Here is a 22,860-nt window from a genome sequence, read left to right as displayed (position 1 = left end):
TTATTAAATATAATATGGTATCATGTAAAATAACGTGCCAACAAATAATTGGTACTTTAAGAAAAAAATATGAAAAATTGGTGCTAGTCTACTAGATGAAACAACTTCCTATTAAGCAAAACAACATGTTATTTAACTAGGGATGGGCAAAAAATTAGAACTCAACCAAACTGATTCAGCCGAACCCAAATCAATCAAAACCAAATCAAAGTATATGTCTAAACCATTTGGTTACAGATTTTATCAATTCAAATTGTTTGGTTTGGTTTTTTTAAACCGAACCTAAAGTTTTTAATTATGTTAATTAAATATATTAATGATATTAAAATTTAACATATTTAACCGTTTAACTTAAACAAATAAACATAATTTTATGCATTTTACTTCTAAAATACAACTAAAAATAAATAAAGGAATCTAAATCTCACGTATTAACATCAAAACCAAAAATATATATAATATTCTAATTTCTGATAGAAAATCTGAACTTTCCCAATTTCAATATTTTCTATTTTTTTTTTAAATGGGGATATCTCTCTTTTTTATCTCTCTTTTTTGTTTGTTTCTATTTAAAAATCATAATAATATATTTTTAAGATGGTTGTGAGGATCTTATATTTCTTTTTTTTTTTTACTAAAGAGTACTCCATCTGTTTTACCATATAAATGATTTTAAAAGTATATATTTCAAAGATATAAGTTATTTTCCTCTATAATTTTTTATTTTATTGGATGATGTATAATCAATTATTTTTTGCAGTCTTTCTGATTAGTTGAATTATATTTAATTTATCTATTAAATAGTGGTTTTAGAAGATTGATAGTTTTTCTTCTTCTGAGTTTTATCTAAAATTACTTATTTTGAAACAAAAGTAATACTTAGTTAAAACTTAAAACTTAAAAACATGTAAAAGAGTAACTAAGCAAGGAGTTAAAACCAAACAGGTTTGAGAAGAAAATGGAGACATGATTAAGAGAATGTTTAATCTAGATTTAAGCTAACAACTGCATAGTAGAGAGAGTATTAACAGATCAGATACCACAGTCTCCAACCGTAATCCTTTGCTACCTAGTAGTACCTACTCGGACCAGAATCTTCACTTTCCTGCAAAGTTTCTGTTTCCAGAGGTGGTTCCCTTATCACCATTGAGTTCATCCTTTCACCCGCATCCATTGAGTCATTCTCCTCCATGCACACTCCAGTTTCTGCCACATCCATGGAAGCATCCAAGAGACAAAAATGTTAAGAGTCAACGACAAGGTACTAGCTTAGGAGAATGATTGTATTAAAGACTCATCCTTATTGGATGCAGTTTGTGTAAGAACAGGCTCAACCTCAGGTGAGATAGCAGTTTCTTTAGGAACTTCTGAGGCTAACACATCAGCCAGTTCAGTAGCCGGCTCAGTGAAAACAGGAACATTGCTGCCAGTCCCTTTGACCGGCTCAACTATAAAAAAATCGGACGTCCACTCAGTTGCAGGAGTTTCTTTCTCAGTCCCATCGAGATCGATATCTAGCTCTTCTATTTTCTCCTGCATTGAAATACAAAGACAATGAGACTGAAAAGGTTAAAAACTGTTCTGATCAAAGCTCTTAGATTTGCTTATATTTATCTTTACCCTTAGTTCTTCTATTTTCACAGCCAGCCTCTCAACTTGTGGTCCGTGAGATTCCGAGACAGTACGTTGATCATGGTCAGAAACGATGGCGACCTTAGGATATAACCAAACAATTCAGATGATAACACTCTTTCATTAGAGAAGTATTGTTGTTACATTACCTTCTCGTCTCCAGCCCTAAGGGATAGCTTATCTATAAGATATGTAGCAACCTCTGTTTCCTGTTTTGTTGCATCCTTGTCACTAAGATCTTTAGTGCATGCTTCTCTAAGGCGCTGCTAATAAATGGCAAGCTGCTGATTAGAAAAGGGAAGCAAAAACACCTTTAGAGGAATCAAATGCTCATTACCTTTAACGCACTGCTAGCTGCCAAGAATGCATACTTGAACACTTTTGGATTGATGGGATCATTCCAGAAAGCAAACCATGTCACAGTAGTGTCTTGCTTAACTTCTTTCCATCTGAAAAGAAACAATATTCTCAAAATCAAATCACAGAAAAAAACAAATGTGTCTTCTTCCACAAGAAACACAAAAGTTTAAAAATGACCTTTCACCAGGTATAGGGCATTCTGGAATGGGTGCATCTTTACCGATGTTGATTGTAATATCACAAGGACGAATCCGTTTTTTCAGTTTCCCCATCTATAAAGTAATAGTGCAGAGATAGCTATAGAAGTTAGGGTAACAAGGAAGAAAACTATTCTAAGTGTAATGTGGACTAGAGAGCCCACCAACAGAACACATATAATTCAAGAATAATGTAAAAACAAAAGAAGCAACACATACCTTAGGATGGTCTCCCCGGCCACGAAACAAGCCTGGGGGTTCAACTCTGAAATTTCCAGCCTGTATTATAGTTGCAACTTAATTAATCTCAGCAAATTCCAAAAAGCCAAAGATATATTCCTATCAACAATGTGACAATATTTACCATTTCTTTGACGCCATCAAGAACTGCCCACATGTATTTCTCTTCCTGCTTTAATTTCTCCTCCTTCAGAATTCTTTTCTCCTGCACATCATTAGCATATTATTACATAATCAACACCAACTTCAGGATAGCATATTAATAAGCTGTTTATATTATTAGAAAATGATTATTTACTTCTGCACTCATTTGTTTCCTTATCTCAATGTCCTGCATATACCATTCATATATGGAACTGAAATCACAATCATCTAAGTTTCTAATCACATGATTCTTTCCAAGTAGTTCCCTCCAATCATTCCAGAAATTCTCTCTGAATATTGGTTTATTGTAATAATCCGTTTTTCTCATCTTTGCAAACATAGTGGCAACCTGTAGAGACAAATGAATATAATATCAGCTCACAACTCATGAACTCCTGCATAAATTAAGCAAAGAAAGATCTATCATTCATGGGACAGAGAAAGAACCTCTTCTTGTTCAGGAGTTAAGTCAACTGGCTTTCCCTGATACAGTATCTTAACCCCATGACATTTATATGGAGGTGGAAAAAGAACACCATTGTGCACTAGCGTTGTCCATTTCTTTTGCCCATCTCGAAAAGGTAGCGCTTTATAATCTTTCACGCATTTGTTCTTAGCTATCTTTCTGGATGAAGAAGCTATCATTTTACTACCATTTGGCTTCTTCACGGATGATGGTTTTTTATTTGAGGGACCTGACCTCATTCTCGAAGCAATAGGGACATGATCATCCCCATCTGAGTTTTCTTCCCAAACAGTTGCTTGTTTAGCTTTCAACGGCTTGGATGCGTCCAGATTCTTCCCTTTGCTATCTGGAGTAGCTGCATTACCTAAAAGCTTAGGCCTCTTAACAAAAGATTGTTTCGAAGAACTTCCCTTCTCAAGAGGTCTCTTAGAAGGTGACTGAGAACTCTGCTCTTTAGGTTTTGAACCATTCCGTTTGATATTATCAACCAAAGCTCTCTTCTTGCTACTTGATGCACGCACGCTGATCTTTATCTGCACCGTCGATGACATTTGAACTTTAAGCCTGGCACTCAAAGGCTTATCATCCTCACAACCCTCATCTTTACTTTTGGACACAGATGGAGCTTTTCCCGAACAGTTCCTCATCTGCTAATCAACAGATGAAAAAGGAAAAAAATATAATTGCAACAGAACTGAAAATTTTTTTTGGTCAACCAGAATAATACAGATTCTTTGGGAAACTGTTGAATTCGGTTCGAAACAAAAGCATCAACACATTCAACAGTCCGGATCAAACAAAAAGGGAACGTGCAACATCCTATTTTAAGACCGTAACAATCATGTCAAACGTCACAAGTTTTGTGTGTCATTGAATTGGATACGAGGAAAGAATGATGAAGATATAACGAGAAACCCTAACTTTTGAAAAAAATAAATAAAAGAGTTTTGTAACAATTGAGCTTATATCGATCCATCCAAAATCAAATTGACGCAACTACTTTCGGCCACGATTAATCAGAGGACACTCCTCACGGGTCTCTTACCTCTCGTTTCTTGTGTTGTAGAGGATCGGTTTGTAAAAGAAGGATAAGAAGTTTCTAGGGTTATAATGATAGAGATATGGGTTGGGGAAATCTATTTTTCCGCATTGTATATCTTTGACCAAAAAAAAGCATTGACCAAGACCGTCCAACTCTATAAATTACTAGATTTGAACTTAATTCTATTTAACTATTTTGGAGTTAAATCCTTTTAGGTTAGGGCCGGCTCAAAAATCCAAACTTATATTTTATTTATTTAACTATTTATCAATGCTGCTCATATCTTAAATAAATATAAAATTAGTGTTAATATTTTAAACAAATATAGAATTTCGATAAATGTAGCGGCATCAAATTCTACTTCTAACATCGGTGTTCATGTCTTCAAACAAATATAGAACTTGTCTCCTACCGAGACATATTGAAGCAATAATTTGTACACATATATGTTGGAAGGATTTACGTTTTGCGATCCATTTATTTTTTAAATTTTATTTATATTAATATATATATATCAAAACTAAATGTTTTTAATATTATATATATATATATATATATCAAAACTAAATGTTTTTAATATTATATCTTATATAATAAAGTTGGGTTATGCTCTCACCACAGGCTTCCACGACATCAAGGAGAGGGGTGCTTTTCGCGACACGTGGCATCACCTCATTCTTCACATTTTTTTTTTCGTTAACAAAACCTGGGACCATTCGTCACGTATGTTTATGTTTTAAATGTATGGGCCGTTTTGCATTTGGGCTTTTAGACAAATGTATGATAATCTTTCTGCAACGATTTCATCTCAAACAAAACGGAGATGTTCACCTCTTTAATCGCAGAGGCCTAAAAATCTATTCGACAACAACCACCGTCTTTCTCTTCTCCCAAACCCGAACTCCCACCGTCTGTTAGAGATCACGAACGTAACGACTCGCCGCAACACGAAAGGTCGCAACATAAAACGATGTAATTAAGCCTCTCCATTAATTTCTATACACACCCATTCTTCTACGTTACATTTAATTTCCTTTTTTTCCACCTAAAAACCTTCAGAGACATCTACACTATAAATAATGAGGACGCCATGATCAATTTCCTCAATGCAAATAACCTGCAACCTTTCGTGACCTCTCATCTCCTCTCCTGCTGTTAGATTTAAAGTCCGGTTGTTCTCCGCTGGCGGTGGTCATGCTCCTGATTAATGAAAAGTCTGTCCCCCTTATCTTACATTTCCTTTTTTTAATCAGTGGCTTTGATGTTACGAGAAGCAACCACCGTTTCAAACTTTCAGATTCATCCATAGGTATTCGCTTCACCTAATCGTAATTACATAGAATCTTAATCCAACACTACGGAGCTTTTTAGGTTCTGATGATATGAATAATTCATGGCACTTACAAATACAGAAAACAGAACTCTTTTTTCCTTTTTTTATGAATCTCCAAGAAAGAAGAGAATCTGTATGTTATACAATCATGATTGATCTTCTACAGGTTTAAGTTATTTGCGTTCAGATAGATTCGTTCATTGCTATATGAGAACAGAGTACATGCTTTTGGATTAGCAGAAGAATCTAAGAATTGCTGATTTTGGAGTGGCTAGAGTTACTTAGAATCCAAAGGACATGGTTGGAGAAACTGGTACTCTTGGATACATGGCCCCGTAGGTAACAGAGAAACATAACTCATACGTTAAAGATTGCTTATCATGGGTTCAAAAACTCTTTTGGTGTGCGTAATAATGAAACTTGTGTGGTTAGGTTCTTCATGATAAAGCCATACAACAGAAGATGCAATGTTTATAGCTTTGGGATATGTTGTGGGAGATTTATTGTTGTGCTACTCCATCCTGATCTCGCCTTTGCTGATGTTATTTCTGCTTTTGTTCAGGTAAGTCAAACTTAAGATGCATCCCTATTTATAGCATTTTGATATCTTTGGTTCTTATCGGGTTAAAATGGTTTTTGGCTTTGTAGGGTTAATAGAGAAAATGAAACAGCCTATCGATTTGCAATTCGGTTTTAGTTTCCTGCTCTGATTGATGCAGTGTTGGTCATGTGTTTGGTTTGGTATTAGTCTATTTGAGTTGAATTCAAGTTGGCTTGGTTAGAAATAACGTTAAGATTACTCTTTCTACGAATATAAAATGGTTTAGTTGATATAATATTTTATGTAATATGACTATTAGATTCGGATGTGTTTTTTTTTCCTAAGATTGTGTTGATGGTTTAGATTTTGGCAAAATTAATAACAAATTATCTTCAATTGATTTTGATGTTTTAGAATTTAAAATCGGGAATTCAATTGATTTGCAAAAAAATTGGGTTTGGTTATTCCTAGCTTTATTTATTTGTTGATCTATTCATTTGTGTCGATTGGAGAATAAGCTTATGATTGGATTTCATTACCCCTTTTTTTTTTACTCTTTCTTCTTGATAATAAAATGGAGGAAGAACAAAGAGAATAATATAATTAAAAGAGTTTAAGAGTACATAACACCAAGATCATATACATGCGCCTGCAAGCCTACAAGGTTCTCATACCAAAACGTATGGTAAGCGAGTGAGGGCACATACGTTGGTATGAGAACCTTGTAGGCTTGTAGCTGTTCTGTTCATGTGGAAGAAAGTCACTGAAGTAAGATTGTAGCCGGAACAAACATTCGAGTCTTACTTGAACACCATTTGGATTTAAATATTATAAAGCCTTTTTTTCTATTGGTTGAGGTCTACTAGATTAATAATGTTAAATCAATCAATTATATGACAACACATGAGTTACAAATATTGTTTTTATTATTATAGATGCCAGTTAGTCAATGAGATTAAAATATTTGTATTTTTGTTTAATTGGTTTAAACATAACCTGAGACCGGTAATACTGAGATGTTGTCCAACATCATTATCGAGCATACGATGAAATGTTAGGAAGCGAATCCGGAGAAGCGGTCGTAGATGGAGGAAGTCGTTAAGATGCTTTAACGACTTGGATGATTCCAGAAGATCAAAGAACTGGCTGTTTCTGCTTTGTCGCTGGTCGTGGTCCTTGAATTTACATTCTTTACCCATTCCTAACATCTTATTATTATTATATACCTTTCTGCATTTTGGATCAATGCTCTGTTATTTTCCCGTATAATATGTCTATCTATAAAAAGGTTTTTGTTATTATATAATTTTTGTGCGTTGTGATGTGAATATGAATATTGACGTTTGATTTCAGTATACAGCTAAAATGTCAACCACTAACATTCTTTTATACGAGTTGTGATAGCTTAAACATTAGACTAATAAAAAGAGTAATGTAAGAATTAAGTCGCAGCTTAATTCTTTGCTTTTATACTGAAGAATCATTTAGGTTACATGCTTTTACATTTGTATAAAAACAGTTTTTTTACAATAGTATTTTCTTAACACAAAATACCCATAGCAAATGAAAGTTTCTATGGCAATGCTTTTATTTAGTAATTATAATGTTAGGTAGTAGAGTAGAGGCCGCGTCGACCAACCAATGTTTGGTAAAAACCAATGTTACACGTGCTAAATAAAATAAAAGCGGACAATGCATGAAGCACATCAATATATCACTCTGTAAGATTAGAGTAATTACAGAAATATAAGATAAATAATTATTAGCACGAAAACCAATGTTACACGTGCTACTACTACAAGCAAATAATAAAGTTTGATTACATACTTAATTCTCAAAAAAAAAAATTTGTTTTCATACTATAAAGTAAAAAAATGTTAACTCCTGGGCTCAAGATACTATTTCGAAGACAAAATAATAAAACAAAACTATTCGAACTTTGTTAACATATACCAACCTCGGATTACAACTTAGGTATTGTCGAAGATTAAAATTTAGACATAAAAGATTAATGGTTATGAATTTTGGACAAATGTGAAAATAACAATGTCATACCTACAACGACAATGTCAAAAATAACAATTTCATGCCTACAATCTCCGGTACGCAAATTTGCTATTACATCAATCGCAAAAGCATCACGTTAAATACTGGTTCCACCAAATATACACAACCCCATAAATTTAGAAACTAACTTCAAAAATATAGTTTCTTAATTAAAACATAAGAATCCAAACAAATTTTAAATAATAGTTATATTATTAATAAAATGCAACGCTAATATAAAGAGCGTATATTATATATTATGATGCTCTCTTAGAAATCCACACAAAATATAAAATATTATAGATAATCTTGATAAAAATTAACGAAGATATATTATAGATTTCAACTAAATTAACTTTGTTACAAGTACAACTATTACCTTTTAATTCTACTTTTATTGAATCGATTAATCACAGTTACTTACGTTATTCCACTTTGAACTAAACAACTTCAAAACAAATTAATAGACTACGATTGCTAATCACTATCAAATGGATCATTAAAAAAATCATTATCTTTCAACATATTTTCATCTTCATATTTTCTTTAGTAAAACTTTAAATTGAATTGTAGATTTATTTAAGAATAAAATATACGAACCCGGCGCGTAGCGCCGGAATACCACTAGTATATATATATCTTGATGATGATGAGAATATGGAGAACATCCCGATTTTGATCTTATAGTTTCTATTACTTAGTGCGAATGGATTTTGTTTTATTTATATCCACTATTACTGTTAATTTGGTTTATTAGGTAATATATTTATTTTAGTTTTGGATTTTATAAAGAATATTTGCACTCTACACACACATATTATCCATTATTTAGCTATATACATATTTAGGGTTTGCATTGGTTATGTCAAAAATTTTTGGACCATTCTACCCTTGTTATTGTTTCGTTATTTAGCTAAGTTATGTCAAAAATCTTATTCTAGATTTTCAGACAATTTGCCATGTAGGAGTAGTTAAATTCATACCTATGGTGAATGGTTAAATTCACCACGTTCTTCATAACCAATTAAAGTGCCATGTAGGAATAGTTAAAAAAAGCAATAAAAATACAAAATTAAATAGCTGAAGAAAAAAACAATACCGACATTAATTAAAGCTTTCTGCAAAATTCTAAAAACCTAAACTCTAAAACCATAAATCCTAAATCTGAAACACTAAAGCATAAATCTCAATCCTACAATCTAAACCCTAAATCTTAAACATTAAACCCAAACTCTAAACAATAAACCCTAAATCCTAAAATCTAAACCCTAGAGCCTAAACCCAAAACTCTAAACCATAAACCCTAAATCCTAAACCTAAACTCTAAATCCTAAACTCTAAACCAAAAACTTCAGATCCTAACCCTAAACTCTAAATCCTAAACCATAAACCCTAAATCCTAAAATTTAAACCCTAAATCCTAAACTCTAAACTCTAAATCCTAAATTCTAAACCCAAAACTTCAGATCCTAAACCCTAAACTCTAAATCCTAAACCATAAACTCAAACCTCTAAACCGTAAACCCAACTGCTAGTTAATAAGATTAAGGTTTACGGTTTAGAAGTTTAGGTTTAGGTTTAGGGTTTAGGATTTAGAGTTTGGGTTTAAGATTTAGAGTTTTGGGTTTAGGGTTTAGGATTTAAATTTTAGGGTTTTTTGAAATATTATATAGCAATTTTCAAAATATATGGTAGAGATATAGCAATAAATAATATAAATATTAGAAATAGAAATATAATAAGATTTTAAATTTTTTGAAATATTATATAGTTACATTTTTACAATTATATTATTTTTGTTACTAAAAAATTCTTTAAAATTTATGCAGTTTTTTAAAAAAATGTAATTTTATTATCTCAACACCATTAGCTTCTTTTTAATATCTACAAATTTTAGAAATATTATTTAGTTTTATATTTTGATAATTATAAACCTAAAAAATTGTTTTAATTTATAGAATTTGATTTATTATATTTAACCAAAATATATAGATAAAAAATCTTTCCAAAATTATAATGTGAAATATATTAATAAATTTTTACTTTATTTTTTTATTTATATTATTTTTTACATATAATTAAATTAAAATAATAATTAAATATTGTAAATAAAATATAAAATATAAAAATTAACAAAATGTTATTTTAAATATAATTTAAATTTTAAAATTTTTATTTGTGCAGGAAGACACCTAGTATATTCAAAAATCTAATGAATAATTTATTTACCAAACTAACATGACTGTAAATTTGGTTAAGAAACCTGGTAGCTAGATAAAATACAAGCATGCATGCCGGGGTCATTCTAAACCAACTTTGATATCCATTGCCGTGACTTCCATCCACCATCTTATCATCGTCGTAGTTGGGGTCTATTATCTCTCTAACAGGGGTGTTCGCACGATTCTGGTTTGCAAGAAAGCTGTCAGCATAAGCCATCTCCAAAGAAACTCGGTGGAAAAGTAGCATGCTTTCCTCCGTGAAGATTGCATTCATTACGCACTCAGTTTGTTCTGCACGGTCACCAAAGACAAGACCTGCATCAAGTACAACAACTCGCTATCGACTCAAAGCTTAAAATCTATAAGAAAAAAATTAAAAGCCAACAAAAAACTTACTTTGATACGATGCCTAGAGTTTTCGGTTGCGGTTTGGTCGAAGACATATGACGTTGTAGGGAGGGGGATAATACCTAGCTTAATGATTACTAATCCCCTATATAACCTTGGGAAAATTGTTTTTTAGAGCCAAAAAATGATAACTATGTCATTTTAGAATAAAATCTATTTTGTGTCATTTTTGTCTATAATACCCTTTAATATTTTTGAAAATAAACTTAATAAATAGTTTTACAAATAAAAAAAATTGGAAAATAGTAACTATTGATAAAATACCTATATGAACTTAGTGGTATTTTTTCCAGTTCTAAAAACTTTTAAATCATAATTTTCAGATTCTATTCTAAATAAAGTAGAAATAACATTCTATGAAGTAGAAAACGAAATCCATTTTTTTCATTGAATCTACAATGTTTAGAATAAGTGATCTACGTAAATAAGAGTATTCTAAAAATATTTAGAATACACATTCCGCGCATAACCTACCGATCTAAAATCTTTAGAAATCAAAATCTACACATTACTATAATTCTAAAAACCTGTACAAACCAATTTATACAGATTAGTTGTATTCTACAGATAAGAAATCAGTTCCTAAAAATATGGAAACAAAATATTTGAGAATATTCACTTTCATATTTTGAAAAAATCGATTTAAAAAAAACGAAAAAACGTGGTAACCTTCTTCTCACACCGTAATCTATATTCCATTGATTGTTCACAAAATTTTCACATTATTTCTACCAAAACAGTGTGAAATTGAGTGAGTTAGGGTTTATGAACTTGAGATTTTGATTTTCTCCCCCTTTGTTCGTGAAGGAGATGATAAATTATGGGTTTCATCCCAAAGAAATCGAGTTTAAAGAGTTGAAATCGTGTTTGGTCGGTTCAAATCAAGTGGGAATCAAACCGGATATACCGAAGAAAACCAGGAAATCGATTTGAAATACTTACCTGGGCACGGGATCGATCGGTCTATAATTCGAGATCGGTCGATCTGTATGAAATCGACCTTTGCCGATCAAGTGAAATGACCAGGTGGATCAGTATATGCTCCGCTTTTTTTTGTTTGTTCTGCATAATGATCAGGATCGATCGATCCGTTCGACCTTGTAATTTCAGATCGATCGATCCCGCTTAATCGAACCCATTATTTATTATATTTAAAAATTACAATTTTAAGGGCATTATTGCCATTTTGAAAATAATTAGCCTAATGGAACATAAAATATATGAGATTAGTCTAAATGGACATAGTTATCATTTTTTGCTCTAAAAAAACAATTTTCCCTATAACCTTTTAGTGTCTAACTTATGGTCGGCATATTTTAAGTTTTTTTTAAATCGACAGAATGACTGTTTGGTAATTTGCTTTGTACTACTTGCAACATAAAGTCCACACAAAATGTCTCATAGGTAGTTTCCTAATTTCTAATTTATTTTAGGATTTTGAGCTAATTGACTCTTTTATAAACATATATTGATGATTGTTTAAATTTAGAATTGAATTAATTTTGGTTTTAAACTTAATTTTTTAATTTTAAAATTTTTAAAAATCTGAACCAGATTTGAAATATAGGCCCAATTTTTTTATGGACCGGATTAAACCAGACCTAGATAGCTATGAGCTTTGTGGGTTTTGGACCGGACCAGACCGGGTTATCCCGATTTACACCCCTATACAGTATATAGTTAATGTTAAACATAAAAGAGAACTCAATTAACGGTCAGAACGAAGCAATATTTCATGATTGTTTTTTTCTAATGACTGAAAATTATGGATGAAATCCATACTAATTCTTTAGAGGATATGAAAAAATCAAGTATTATTTTTCGGCTAACACAAAGTGCAAACCCAGTTCTCAACTGTAACTGAAAATATAGTGGAAGACTCGATCGATCGGGTTTTATGCCACCATAAAGTTAGTTTAAAATTTAGGGCATTTCATAAGGTGAGAATGATATTTGTTTTATGTTAAAATGAGCACACTGACATGATTTATCCAAATGAGTTTTAGAATTTTAGTAGACTCATCTTGATGAATCAAATGGGTGCATCTAGATGGAGATGAATCTATACAAAATAACAAACTTCAAATACTCTTATCCAAATAAAATATTTAGATCCAAATCTAGACAAACAAATAAATTATGATATATTTTTTTCAACTGAAATATTGTATTTTTTTCCATAAAACCCGTAAAATTACATCAAAATCGTTAAATTATATTTTATATTTTCAGTCATATCCATCAAAATTTTATTTCTGAAAAATCGCAAAACACATTTTTTCACCAAAATTGCAAAATCGCATTTTCCGTCAAAACTGCAAATCATATTTTCCCGCAAAATCATATTTTTTTAACAAACTACAAAATTACATTTTTTCGCCAAAAATTCAAAAACGTATTTTCTCGACATTGGGGAACATAGCACACATTGGAAGAACAAATAGTAATCGAAAAACTTCAGCTTTGATTCTAGTTGATAAGAAGTAGCAGTAAGATACTGAGATTATTGGTGAAACCCATACATTGTTGAAGTTCTTGCGTTCTTCTTTCATATCCTAGATCTTCTTCCTTTTTGAGTTGCTGATGTTTTGAAATCACCTATGTTTTAAGTTGTTTGTTACTTGGATGATAAGCAATTGAAATAAAATATAAGGCATGTGGTTTTACTGCAGGAAGATAGTGGATGAATATTCGGAGAACAAAGTCGAACTAGCTTTTGCTTCAACATTAATCCAAGTTCAGTTTAGTATTGTAATGCACATCGTATAAGTTTAAGTAACATTAAGGTATCTTTTGTATGAGATGTCAAATTGTGTTAATGTGAAAAAAATAACCTAACTCGTTTGAGAACTAAAATACTCATGAGAACTTCAAATATCACATGTTTTTCATCTAATGATTTTTTTTCTTACGCAAAAAAATAATTAAATAACATTATTTAAATATTACTAATCCTTTTGTTTGAGTTATACTTTTTGAAATTTTTACCACTAAAAGTGCTCTTAAATAAGGCTAACCAATTAATTTTTTGTCAACACTAGTCAAATTAAGATTCTACATTTACTGCGAACCTCGTACCATTAAGTTACAGTGCTTCCACTATTTAATTAATTAATTAAGCTAGTAGTTTTGAGTTTTTTTTTTCACAACTAACTGGGATGTTAATAAGAGCTAGCGTTGTTGGGTAATCTGGTATTACACAACGTTTACAACTTTCAGAGTAAAACCAATTGAAAACAATTGAACCAACTAGTGTTAACCAAACCCATATCACAAATTGCGGAGTCGAATGAAAAAATGAGAAATAAACAACATATACAGTCTGACCATGAACATTAGGGTCGAAGAAGTCCAAGCCACTGGCTCATGGGGAGAATAATTGCCGAACCACAGTAGAATTCAACAGCAACTAAACATGTTGAATGAAATCTTTGAAGTCTTTTGGTAATCAAGCTGAAACCTGTTCCTACAATTGCCTCTTTCTTGTATTAGCTTCGTACTTTCCGGCCAATGAGTCAAAGAGAATCGCAGCGGCAACTCCACCTGCGAGATCGATCGTGTAGTGTCCTCTCGTCGCAAGCAGCCTGATCGACTGTAATACATTGAGGATGTCAAAAACCATCGCAAATCTCAACCTCTGCATCCTCCTCATGTCCAAAGATGCGATGGTCGCGCCTGCCACGTGACCCGAGAAAAAATAGAAGAACGAGAGATTTCCTAGCGGGAAATCGATTGCTGATCCTAGATACTCCTGTAAACAAGATTGAAAACAATATACAAGATTATATATCTCAATAGAGGAGCTAATCAACCTCAATTCAATCTATTGTTTGGGCATGTAAATACTAACTAGTATACCTAGACGAGATACATAAATAATTTATCTATACGTATAGAGTTTGGCTTACGTTATAAATTGTGTCCTTATGTCCAGTCAATCACCTCATTGAATTTTATTTTATTTTAAAGATGAAGAAAGTTAAGTAACAACTGGGGACACAAAATAGTTTTATTATTTGATGATTATACTTAGCCTAAACGCCTTAAGTCATAATCAGTATATACAATGGACTACGTACAATATTTTTGAAGTAAAACTACTACGTACAAATTAAACCTCTCTATGATAATACAATCTAACACTTTTATATCGAGAGTCCAAGATGTCAGAATATATGGAATCATATGTGCCTATAACGTTCTAGTATCTGATATTAATTGGTCAGTACTTGGACATCTAATTTGATTGAACATCACTAAACTATCAAAGGAATAATTGGTATATAGATATGTAGATGGGAACCTTTGAAAGAGGGAGCTGAGTACAGTAACCGAGAACACCGCGACAAGTGAAGAGGAATAAAGCCGTGATGGTGGCTCGGGGCCGTCCTTCTATTAACCATGTCCATGCAATATACGATACTTGCATCACTCCTAACACCTGCATGTCCACATCCATCAATACAAGTAAATCTATCAGTAAATAAAAACATACAATGTTCTCTTTTTGAACAAAGAATCACAATTTTGTAAAAGATATATCCTAAAATCCATATTTTCATATTTCTAATATTTGTAAATGTTATTAAAATCGAAGGGTCAAGTTTAATAAAAAGAACTTTGAAAGATGCTAATACTGAAAATGCTATAGAATTTTTTTTTACGTTCATGGTTGCAAGTGGTGATATCTCAAATGAATTTAGTAACGAATCACTAGTATCCCTAAATGCATTGAAAATCATGAAAAAAATTACCAAACTCAAATCAGTCAAGATATGTGGTTGGATACATATCCATTAATATCAGTATGAGTTAAATGACATAGAAGGAAACAAAATATTAGGTGATGTGAAAAGATTTTTTTCCAAAATTAATTTGCAATAATCAGGAAGAAGAATAGTTTATGAAATATGCTTTAAGGACTTCTATTTGATGATAAATTATAAAAAGACATCTAACTTATGATATAAAATAGAGGTAGTGAAATGGCCTTAGGGTTTTAGTTTTCTTTGGCCGTCTATGATAAATTGCACATCTTCATAACAAAACATAGATAATCATCATTTCATTTGTATCTAATCTACTACACTATGAAAAATAAATATGGACATAATATCATATTTTATAACAAATCATAACTTTTATTAGAGTTAAAATAAAAAGAAATTTGGGAATTGTTAAGAAAACAACACTATTTATGGTATCAAATCACATTTATATTAATTCTTTTGACTAAAAATAATTTATTTTGGTAATTGTACATCCACACATCATCATCATCTATCGAATTCACTCAAACCAATTCTTAGGACATACCGAGTTTAGAGCGGCCAAACCGGTGTTCAGATCCGGTGAAGAAGCCAAGATATGATGCAGAGACTCCGTGGCCACAAACCCAATATCGAACGGTGGAGAACTCTCGGAAACCATCTTGATCGAGGACTCCACGCTTACGACGAACAAGAATCCGGCCGCGAACAGACACGGTATCCAATGGTGTCTCATCACGTAGACAACGTCGCGCGCTCTCCACGTCATAAACGAAGGCTTGCTTCTCCATCCTCCTTCCTCAGTTCTCGTAGAAATGTCCATTTGAGACATTTTATTATTCCTTGTCTTTTTTTGGGTCTGAAGAGTTTAGAGAGAGAGAGAGAGAGACAGAAAGAATTGAGAAGATTTCTTATATTTTTTCTAGAAACATAATAACGTACAACTTTATTACACAAATGAGCGCTTCGATTTACTACCAAAACTGTGACGATTTGACTTATGTGTAATTATATCAGATCCCCAATCATAGGTGACGATTAGATATGGAAGTTATTACAACAGGGTCTTTGTGGACATTTTGTCCCGACATTGGTTCTTTTTATGTTGGCTGTTTCGAATGAATTAATTAAACCAATTACCCAAAATAGAAAGTTTGAAAATATGCGTACCAAGATTGATTTTTTTACCAAAAAAAAGATTGCTTTTTTTTTTTTTTTTTTTTCCTGAGGCAGGTTCCGATCTCTTTCGTTCGTGATATCAATTGAATCAGTGGGATCTACGAGGGTATAACATATCATATTGTTTCATTCATAGATCCCAAGTAATAACAAATCATAAACTACCATTCATCCATGTAAATATTTTTTTTATTCCAAAGATAATCAACTTTTTATCTTGTTTTAACGTCTTTATATAGAAAAGTTCACAATAGGAGAGATTATTACTTCTCACGCAGTATTAGAGCACGACATTAACGCAGATCCTCGTTCTAAAACTCGGCCGCGGAGACGTTTAATCGGCCGATTACACGTGATTCGGTTAGGCACCGTGGCGAAATGGGCCACTTCGGTTGCATTACGCGGTGAGCCGAGTAACGAGCGTGGACTGTGTAGATTTATAAAACTCGGCCGCGTAATGGACAAAATCGCTTGGTTAAAATCGGTTATTCCACGGTGAACTTTCGTTTCATACGCAGTGATAGTTAACGGAGGCTGACAAAGCATTTTTGGTGAGAGGATTGGCCTGAAACAAAAGCTTTTTTTCTTTGCCCGTGATTAGGTTTATGTGTTTTAACATAAGAACAAGATTCAGTCAAAATAAAATCACTAGAAAATACAGAAGAAGAAGAAGGTGACTCACTGACTCTAGTCATAAAGTTATGGTTGAAGCGTGTGGTGTCAGTAGCTACGTAACACGTGACAATTGTTTCATGTAAATTTGCATATTGATCCCGATAAAGTATTTATTGTTAGTATTTGACCCCATTATTTCAATTATGGAGGTGTTCTAACAACTTTTTTTTCCTCCTATATGTGATTTATTTTTATATTTTATACTACTAAATTTGAATTGTAAATAACATAATTGTATTGCTGTGAAAAAATTTGGTATGTATTTACAAATCTATAATTTTAGTACCAAGAATATTTTGTATTATACATATAAATAAGATATAATACATATAAAAGTATAAAAAAATTCTCTACGCGTATTTCCTGATTTTTTTCGATTTTTTAATAAATCGCTAGGTCTTAATGTGTCGTACGCGTAGTGCCTAGCGAATTTCCGAACAAGGAGGCAGATGCTTAGGTGGGGTTTTTAATGTTTTTAGAATTTTTTTAAAAAAAAGAAAATTGAACGTCTCTTAATTAAGGGTCAAAAGATAGGTCTCTCTTATGAGACAGTGTCCGTAATTCGTAGCGTCTCTTTCTTGCTCTCCTAGACGGACCAGAGAAAGAGAGAAGTCAAACCCCTGAATCTCTCAGAAGACGGAAGATTTACTCATGTGGAGCAGCGATTGTTATCTTCCTCGTTCTGATGATTCACTCCCAGCATCCCTCAGTCTCAAGCCTATCACGATTTCGCCGATCAATGATCCTTCTACGGTAACTTCTCCGATCCTCACACTTCTCACTCCCTTCGATTTCTAGGGTTCTCTACCTCACAATCGACGATCCATATCTTTTAGGGATTTCCGAATGCTCTGAACGTCGTGTCCAACTCCCCTTTCCTTAGGGCGGCGAGAGGGGTGAGGTCTGCGGGTGTGGCTGGCGCGCTTGGAGGGATGGTGGCTGGTGGGGTTGTGGCGGGGAAGCAGGTTTTGAAACGGTATGCTCACATTTGAAGAAGAAAAGGAGTGATCTTTAGGGACAAGCAAGCATATGGGAATCATAAAAATCACAGCTTTGTGGAGTTTCTACTAGAGTAGGATTCTGAATTTCATGTAGAATATAAGTAGCCTGCGAACCTTTTTTTTTGTTATATTTAATGATAAGTTCTACCGTTTGGTATTTTCTAATATCCATGACTTCTTTGCTTATTATCATCCTCGTTTGATTTTCATTTCATCGTTGTTTACACTTTATAGTGTTCACTCGTTTGGTGCTTTTATAGCTCTTGGCTTTTCTAGCTGTGAGTCCTTTGTTGAGCGTGTGTAAGTCTCACACATCACACACTATCCGAATCCTAGTTTCTATCATCTGTGTACCTCGCCGGGCGTTCTCTTCAACCTTTTGGTCTTGTCTCTGGAGTTCTCCAGGTAACGTCTTTCCTAACATGTTTAATGATATAATGTGGATCTGTTGTGAACTTGTGCATTGTCTCCTAAAATTCAAGTATTTTGGCTGATGCGTATTGTGATGATGTCTATAAACCGACTGTTTCAAATTGACAAAGTTTCTCTCTTTATTCTGGTTTTGAGAAGATTTGTGCGAAACTACTTAATTTTATTTGCATCTTTCTTGTCCAACAATTTCCTTTCAAAAAAGCTTCTACGTACTCTTCAACTTTCGGTATGCTGTTGCTAATAAAAATTTATATGTGCTAATGTAGGTGACTTCATTCTGCAAGGACTAGACAGCTCTTCCATAATGAAAGTGTTTCTTTTCATGAGACCAAAAAAATGAAGTGTTTTATATATTGGCTATGTGCTGCAGGTTAGTTCTATGTGTTTGAGTTGATATCTATAGTGTCTTCATCATGGACAACTGCGAGGACATCATTCCCGAGTGGCTAGGCTTTGTCAAGGGTATTGTTGACTCCGAAGATCTTCCTCTCAACATCTCAAGAGAGACGTTGCAGCAGAACAAGATCCTTAACAAACACTTGGAAAGCTCATTGTTTGTGTCTATATAACAAAGACTCTCGACTTGTAACAAACACTCGTAACAAACACTCTTGCTTTCTCTCTTTTTCTCTCTTAAATCAACATTCCCTCTTTATATTCACAACAAGAATTTTTATTCACAACACCAAAGTCATTTTCTCTCTTTAATCACAACACTCTTGATTTCTCTCTTAAATCAACATTCACTCATATTCACAATACCAAAGTTTCACACTATAAGAAAACGTTTCCATAACAAATACGTTTTACGACGAAAATCTTTCCTCGTAAATTTACATGGTGTTTACAACGCAGTTACGAGGAAATCAAATTTCGTCGTAAACTCGATGTAAATTTACGAGGAAAAGGTTTCGTCGTAAAATCCAACTATTCTTACGAGAAAAAAAGTTCCTAGAAGATATGATGAGGGTGGAGTACCGACATCATATCCAATTGATAGTGTTCCTGACATTTTCTGCGAAATTGGACGGTTTGGTGGTAAAACGAAAGAAGTATGGCGGTCATGTAAAGAGGATAAACATAGTGCCCATACTTATATTCTGCTCAACTGCAAGGATGCAGTGACCCGTTACTTTGAAAGGTAAATATTTTTGTGAATGTTAATTATATGAATTGAAGTTAATTATGTATGACTTGATTATTTGTTTAATTTGCGGCATGTTTGTATCTCAAGTTGAAGAAGCAATACCAGGAATATCTGCAACTGATGTGGACACATGTAAAGATAAGCACTTTGTCAAGTGGTTAAAATCACAGGTACGTAATATATCTCATACATTGATTAATTAAGTAAGTGTTTTGATACTTCAATATTAATTAAGAATATCTGCTTTTTGCAGGTTGATTATGACGATCCTTATTATCCCGTATGGTTTCACGAATTGGTTTAAGGTCCAGTTGCAAAGGTCACCACATCACCTATGTATTTCACACGAGGATTTACCTTTCACACATACGAGTATGAGAGACATCGGGCAACGAGTAACTACGGAATATGTGTAAAAGGTGAAACAGACTTTTACGGGATCTTGCAGAAGATTATTGAAGTGGAATTTCTGGGGTTATTGAAGCTAAAATGCGTCCTCTTCAAATGTGAATGGTTCGATCCTGTTGTGAATCGAAGGATTCAGTATAACAAATTTGGTGTTGTGGATGTCAATTTTAGGAGAAGATACAACAAATTTGAGCCTTTCATTTTAGCTTCACAAGCCGAGCAAGTTAGCTTCCTTCCTTATCCTCGGCTTCGAACTTCCGGGATAAACTGGTTAGCTGCTATCAAAATTACACCTCGTGGATGCATTGTCGCTGGAGAAGAACCGCCCTTGCAAGAAGAAGACGCTATCAATGAAGTTGAGGTACCAGAACAACCAACTGATGAAATCCTTTTGATCGACCCGCAAAACTTTCAATATGAAGATATTCCCGAAGATGCGACAGATGAAGCACGTGAAGACGAGTTCGAGAGAAGCGACGATGATGATTGTAATGATAGTGATGAGAATGAAAACGATTTAGAGTAACAAATGTTGTATTTCTCTATTGTAATATATGTAATAAATGTTGTATTTATCTATTGTAACGTATGTTTAAAGAAATATTGTTTTTTTACCATCTTAATGTATGTGTAACAAATGTTGTTTTATATAATATGTATTTTTTTAGTTTTTAAAAAATTATTTGGAGTTTTAGGGTTTTAGAGTTTAAGTTGGAGAAAGAGAAAGAAGTAGTAGAGAAGAAGATATGATGTTAGATGATATGTGACTTTGGGGTTTAGGGATTTCATTCTCGGTGTTTAGGGTTAAGCGTTGTAAAATCGTCGTAAATGGGCTATTCCACGTAATTTCGTCGTAAATGAAAAAACGCGGGCCTGGTAACTTCGTCGTAAATGGAAAAACATGGGCCTGGTAACTTCATCGTAAATGGAAAAACGCGGGCCTGGTAACTTCGTCGTAAACGGACGTTTTGACGTAATTTCATCGTAAACCGAAAAACGCGGGCCTGGTAACTTCGTCGTAAATGGAAAAACGCGGGTCTGGTAACTTCGTCGTAATTTTACGTCGCGTTTACGACGAAAGGTTTTCTATATATTGAGTCGCCGAGAACGAGGCTGCCTCGTTCATTCCTCCCAAACTCCTCTCCTCTCCCTTAAGGTACACTCCCTTTTCTCTTCTATTTTTTTAAAAATTAGTTTAGGTGATTAATTAGTTAGGTAATTAGTTTAGGTGATTAGTTAGGTAATTAGTTTAGGTGATTAGTTAGATGACGGAATGCTATAGTTTAGGTGATTAGTTAGGTATCAGAATAAGTTTTTAATTATATCGTCATAATTGATTAAATTTATTTTAATTTTTTTAGATGGCTCCTAAAAGGAAACCAGCAGCACCCACTTATGCCCAGTTGTTTGGCGATGGTTCGGTACATCTTCTTCCGGTCCATCGTCTTCCGATGCAGTTCCAGACTCTCAGACTTCTCAAAGAGTTTTTTCGAGTCCTCCTCTTCCACCGCAGATGCCTCCACCTCCTCTTCCAGCGGCTGCACCTCAGCCTGCCCCAGAAGGTGCAGTTCATCCGGATTTGCGTGTGCCTTCATATGCTCCATTCGCGAGATATACGGTAGAGGATTTGCTTGTCCAGCCTGGACGGGAAGGTTTGGATGTTCTAGACCCCGATAGACCCCGAAGAACTTATTGGTAAGTTATTAATTTTTATTACATTAAAATTTAAATTATTTTTATTTTCTAACGGTTAAATTTTTTTTTTTCAGGTTTGGGGCTAATAACCGTGTTAGCCAGAGCGTTTTGGCGACGATTAAGGGTTACTACGACGGGGCATATCCGAACTGGAGCAAGACATCAAATCACGTTAAGATCACGTGGTTTAAATGTTTTGCGGTAAGATTTTTAAATTTAATTAAATTTTTACTTTTAAATATATATATATATATATATATTTAATATTTATTATTAATTGTAATTTTTTCAAAATTTTTGTGTTTCAGCAAAAGTGGCATTGGTCTTTGGGAATCACAGAGAGGGTCATTGCAAAGGCAAAGATCCGCCTCTGCAACACAGTCTCCGATTGGAAGGACAAGTGGGAGATTTACGGGTATGAGGAAAAGTCCACTGAGCTCACGACGGATCTGTGGGATGGTCTCATCGCCTATTGGGAGCACCCCTCTTCGATCAAAAAAGCCAATTCGTGCTCGGCTTCTCGAAGGACGAAGGATAAAGATGGTCATTTGCCCATGCTTCACAGAACCGGACAAAAACCTCATGCATGGGTCCGTTTAGAAGCTGTAAGTTTTGTTTTAAATATATATTTTAAAATATTCAATTAATATAATTTTTAATATTTAATATTTTTTTTTGTAGTTCGAGAAGACGGGAGTCTTACCATCTCTGTCTGACCTATTCAAGATGACTCACGCCACATCCGATGGAGTTTTTGTGGATCCTGCATCCGAGAAACTCTTCCAAGCAGTGGCTGCTCGGATTGAAGAACGGGAGACGCAACTAACCCAGGAGTCTCCCGATGGGTTACCAGTCCCATTGTCCACTGAAGAGGCCGACAGAATCTTCGAAGAGGTACAACTTAAAATTTTTGTTTACATTAT

At 33.5% G+C, this 22,860-nt stretch overlaps 2 protein-coding genes and 2 long non-coding RNA genes across 6 annotated transcripts; 2 read left to right on the top strand and 2 right to left on the bottom strand.

The window, feature by feature from the left end:
• Positions 1-859: 859 nt before the first annotated feature.
• On the bottom strand, positions 860-4,546 carry LOC106420892 (DNA topoisomerase 1 beta). 2 transcript variants are annotated; one of them, XM_022695382.2, is made up of 10 exons: positions 3,021-4,546; positions 2,728-2,922; positions 2,554-2,634; positions 2,409-2,468; positions 2,170-2,264; positions 1,970-2,081; positions 1,782-1,898; positions 1,621-1,713; positions 1,336-1,533; positions 860-1,206 (listed from the first exon to the last, which is right to left on the bottom strand). In XM_022695382.2, exons 1-10 carry the CDS (start codon positions 3,684-3,686, stop codon positions 1,153-1,155), a joined length of 1,671 nt encoding a protein of 556 aa, XP_022551103.1. In that variant the 5' UTR covers positions 3,687-4,546; the 3' UTR covers positions 860-1,152. The 2 variants fall into 2 exon arrangements, with proteins under 2 accessions (XP_022551103.1, XP_022551104.1); XM_022695383.2 differs by having other exon boundaries at positions 1,782-1,895.
• A 342-nt stretch (positions 4,547-4,888) lies between these two features.
• LOC125581529 lies at positions 4,889-7,309 on the top strand. Of its 2 annotated transcripts, none has more exons than XR_007319155.1 (4): positions 4,889-5,390; positions 5,581-5,753; positions 5,847-5,976; positions 7,014-7,309. It is a non-coding gene; the product is annotated as an uncharacterized LOC125581529 (long non-coding RNA). The 2 variants fall into 2 exon arrangements; XR_007319154.1 differs by lacking the exon at positions 7,014-7,309 and adding an exon at positions 6,063-6,355 and having other exon boundaries at positions 4,892-5,390.
• Positions 7,310-13,844: 6,535 nt separating this feature from the next.
• LOC106420953 (phosphatidylcholine:diacylglycerol cholinephosphotransferase 1) lies at positions 13,845-16,916 on the bottom strand. Its single transcript, XM_013861787.3, has 3 exons — positions 15,948-16,916; positions 14,935-15,072; positions 13,845-14,382 (listed from the first exon to the last, which is right to left on the bottom strand). The coding sequence occupies exons 1-3, from the start codon at positions 16,230-16,232 to the stop codon at positions 14,098-14,100; spliced, it is 708 nt and encodes a 235-aa protein (XP_013717241.1). The 5' UTR covers positions 16,233-16,916; the 3' UTR covers positions 13,845-14,097.
• Positions 16,917-17,755: 839 nt separating this feature from the next.
• LOC106374440 lies at positions 17,756-19,307 on the top strand. Its single transcript, XR_001274952.3, has 3 exons — positions 17,756-18,007; positions 18,091-18,660; positions 18,954-19,307. It is a non-coding gene; the product is annotated as an uncharacterized LOC106374440 (long non-coding RNA).
• The last annotated feature ends 3,553 nt before the right edge of the window (positions 19,308-22,860 follow it).

Source organism: Brassica napus, chromosome C2, assembly GCF_020379485.1.
Source record: "Brassica napus cultivar Da-Ae chromosome C2, Da-Ae, whole genome shotgun sequence".
NCBI lineage: Eukaryota > Viridiplantae > Streptophyta > Magnoliopsida > Brassicales > Brassicaceae > Brassica > Brassica napus.
The sequence above is the reverse complement of the archived record's forward strand: the minus strand, read 5'-3'. Positions and strand labels throughout refer to the sequence as shown.

Coding starts and splice junctions, on each gene's coding strand:
- LOC106420892 (XM_022695382.2), bottom strand. CDS start 3,686: ATGAGGAACTGTTCGGGAAAAGCTCCATCTGTGTCCAAAAGTAAAGAT. Junction 2,265..2,408: donor GCCGGGGAGACCATCCTAAG/GTATGTGTTGCT, acceptor ATTACTTTATAG/ATGGGGAAACTGAAAAAACG. Junction 1,534..1,620: donor TGAAAATAGAAGAACTAAGG/GTAAAGATAAAT, acceptor ATTTCAATGCAG/GAGAAAATAGAAGAGCTAGA.
- LOC106420953 (XM_013861787.3), bottom strand. CDS start 16,232: ATGTCTCAAATGGACATTTCTACGAGAACTGAGGAAGGAGGATGGAGA. Junction 15,073..15,947: donor GTTTGGCCGCTCTAAACTCG/GTATGTCCTAAG, acceptor GTGGACATGCAG/GTGTTAGGAGTGATGCAAGT. Junction 14,383..14,934: donor CTCAGCTCCCTCTTTCAAAG/GTTCCCATCTAC, acceptor TCTTGTTTACAG/GAGTATCTAGGATCAGCAAT.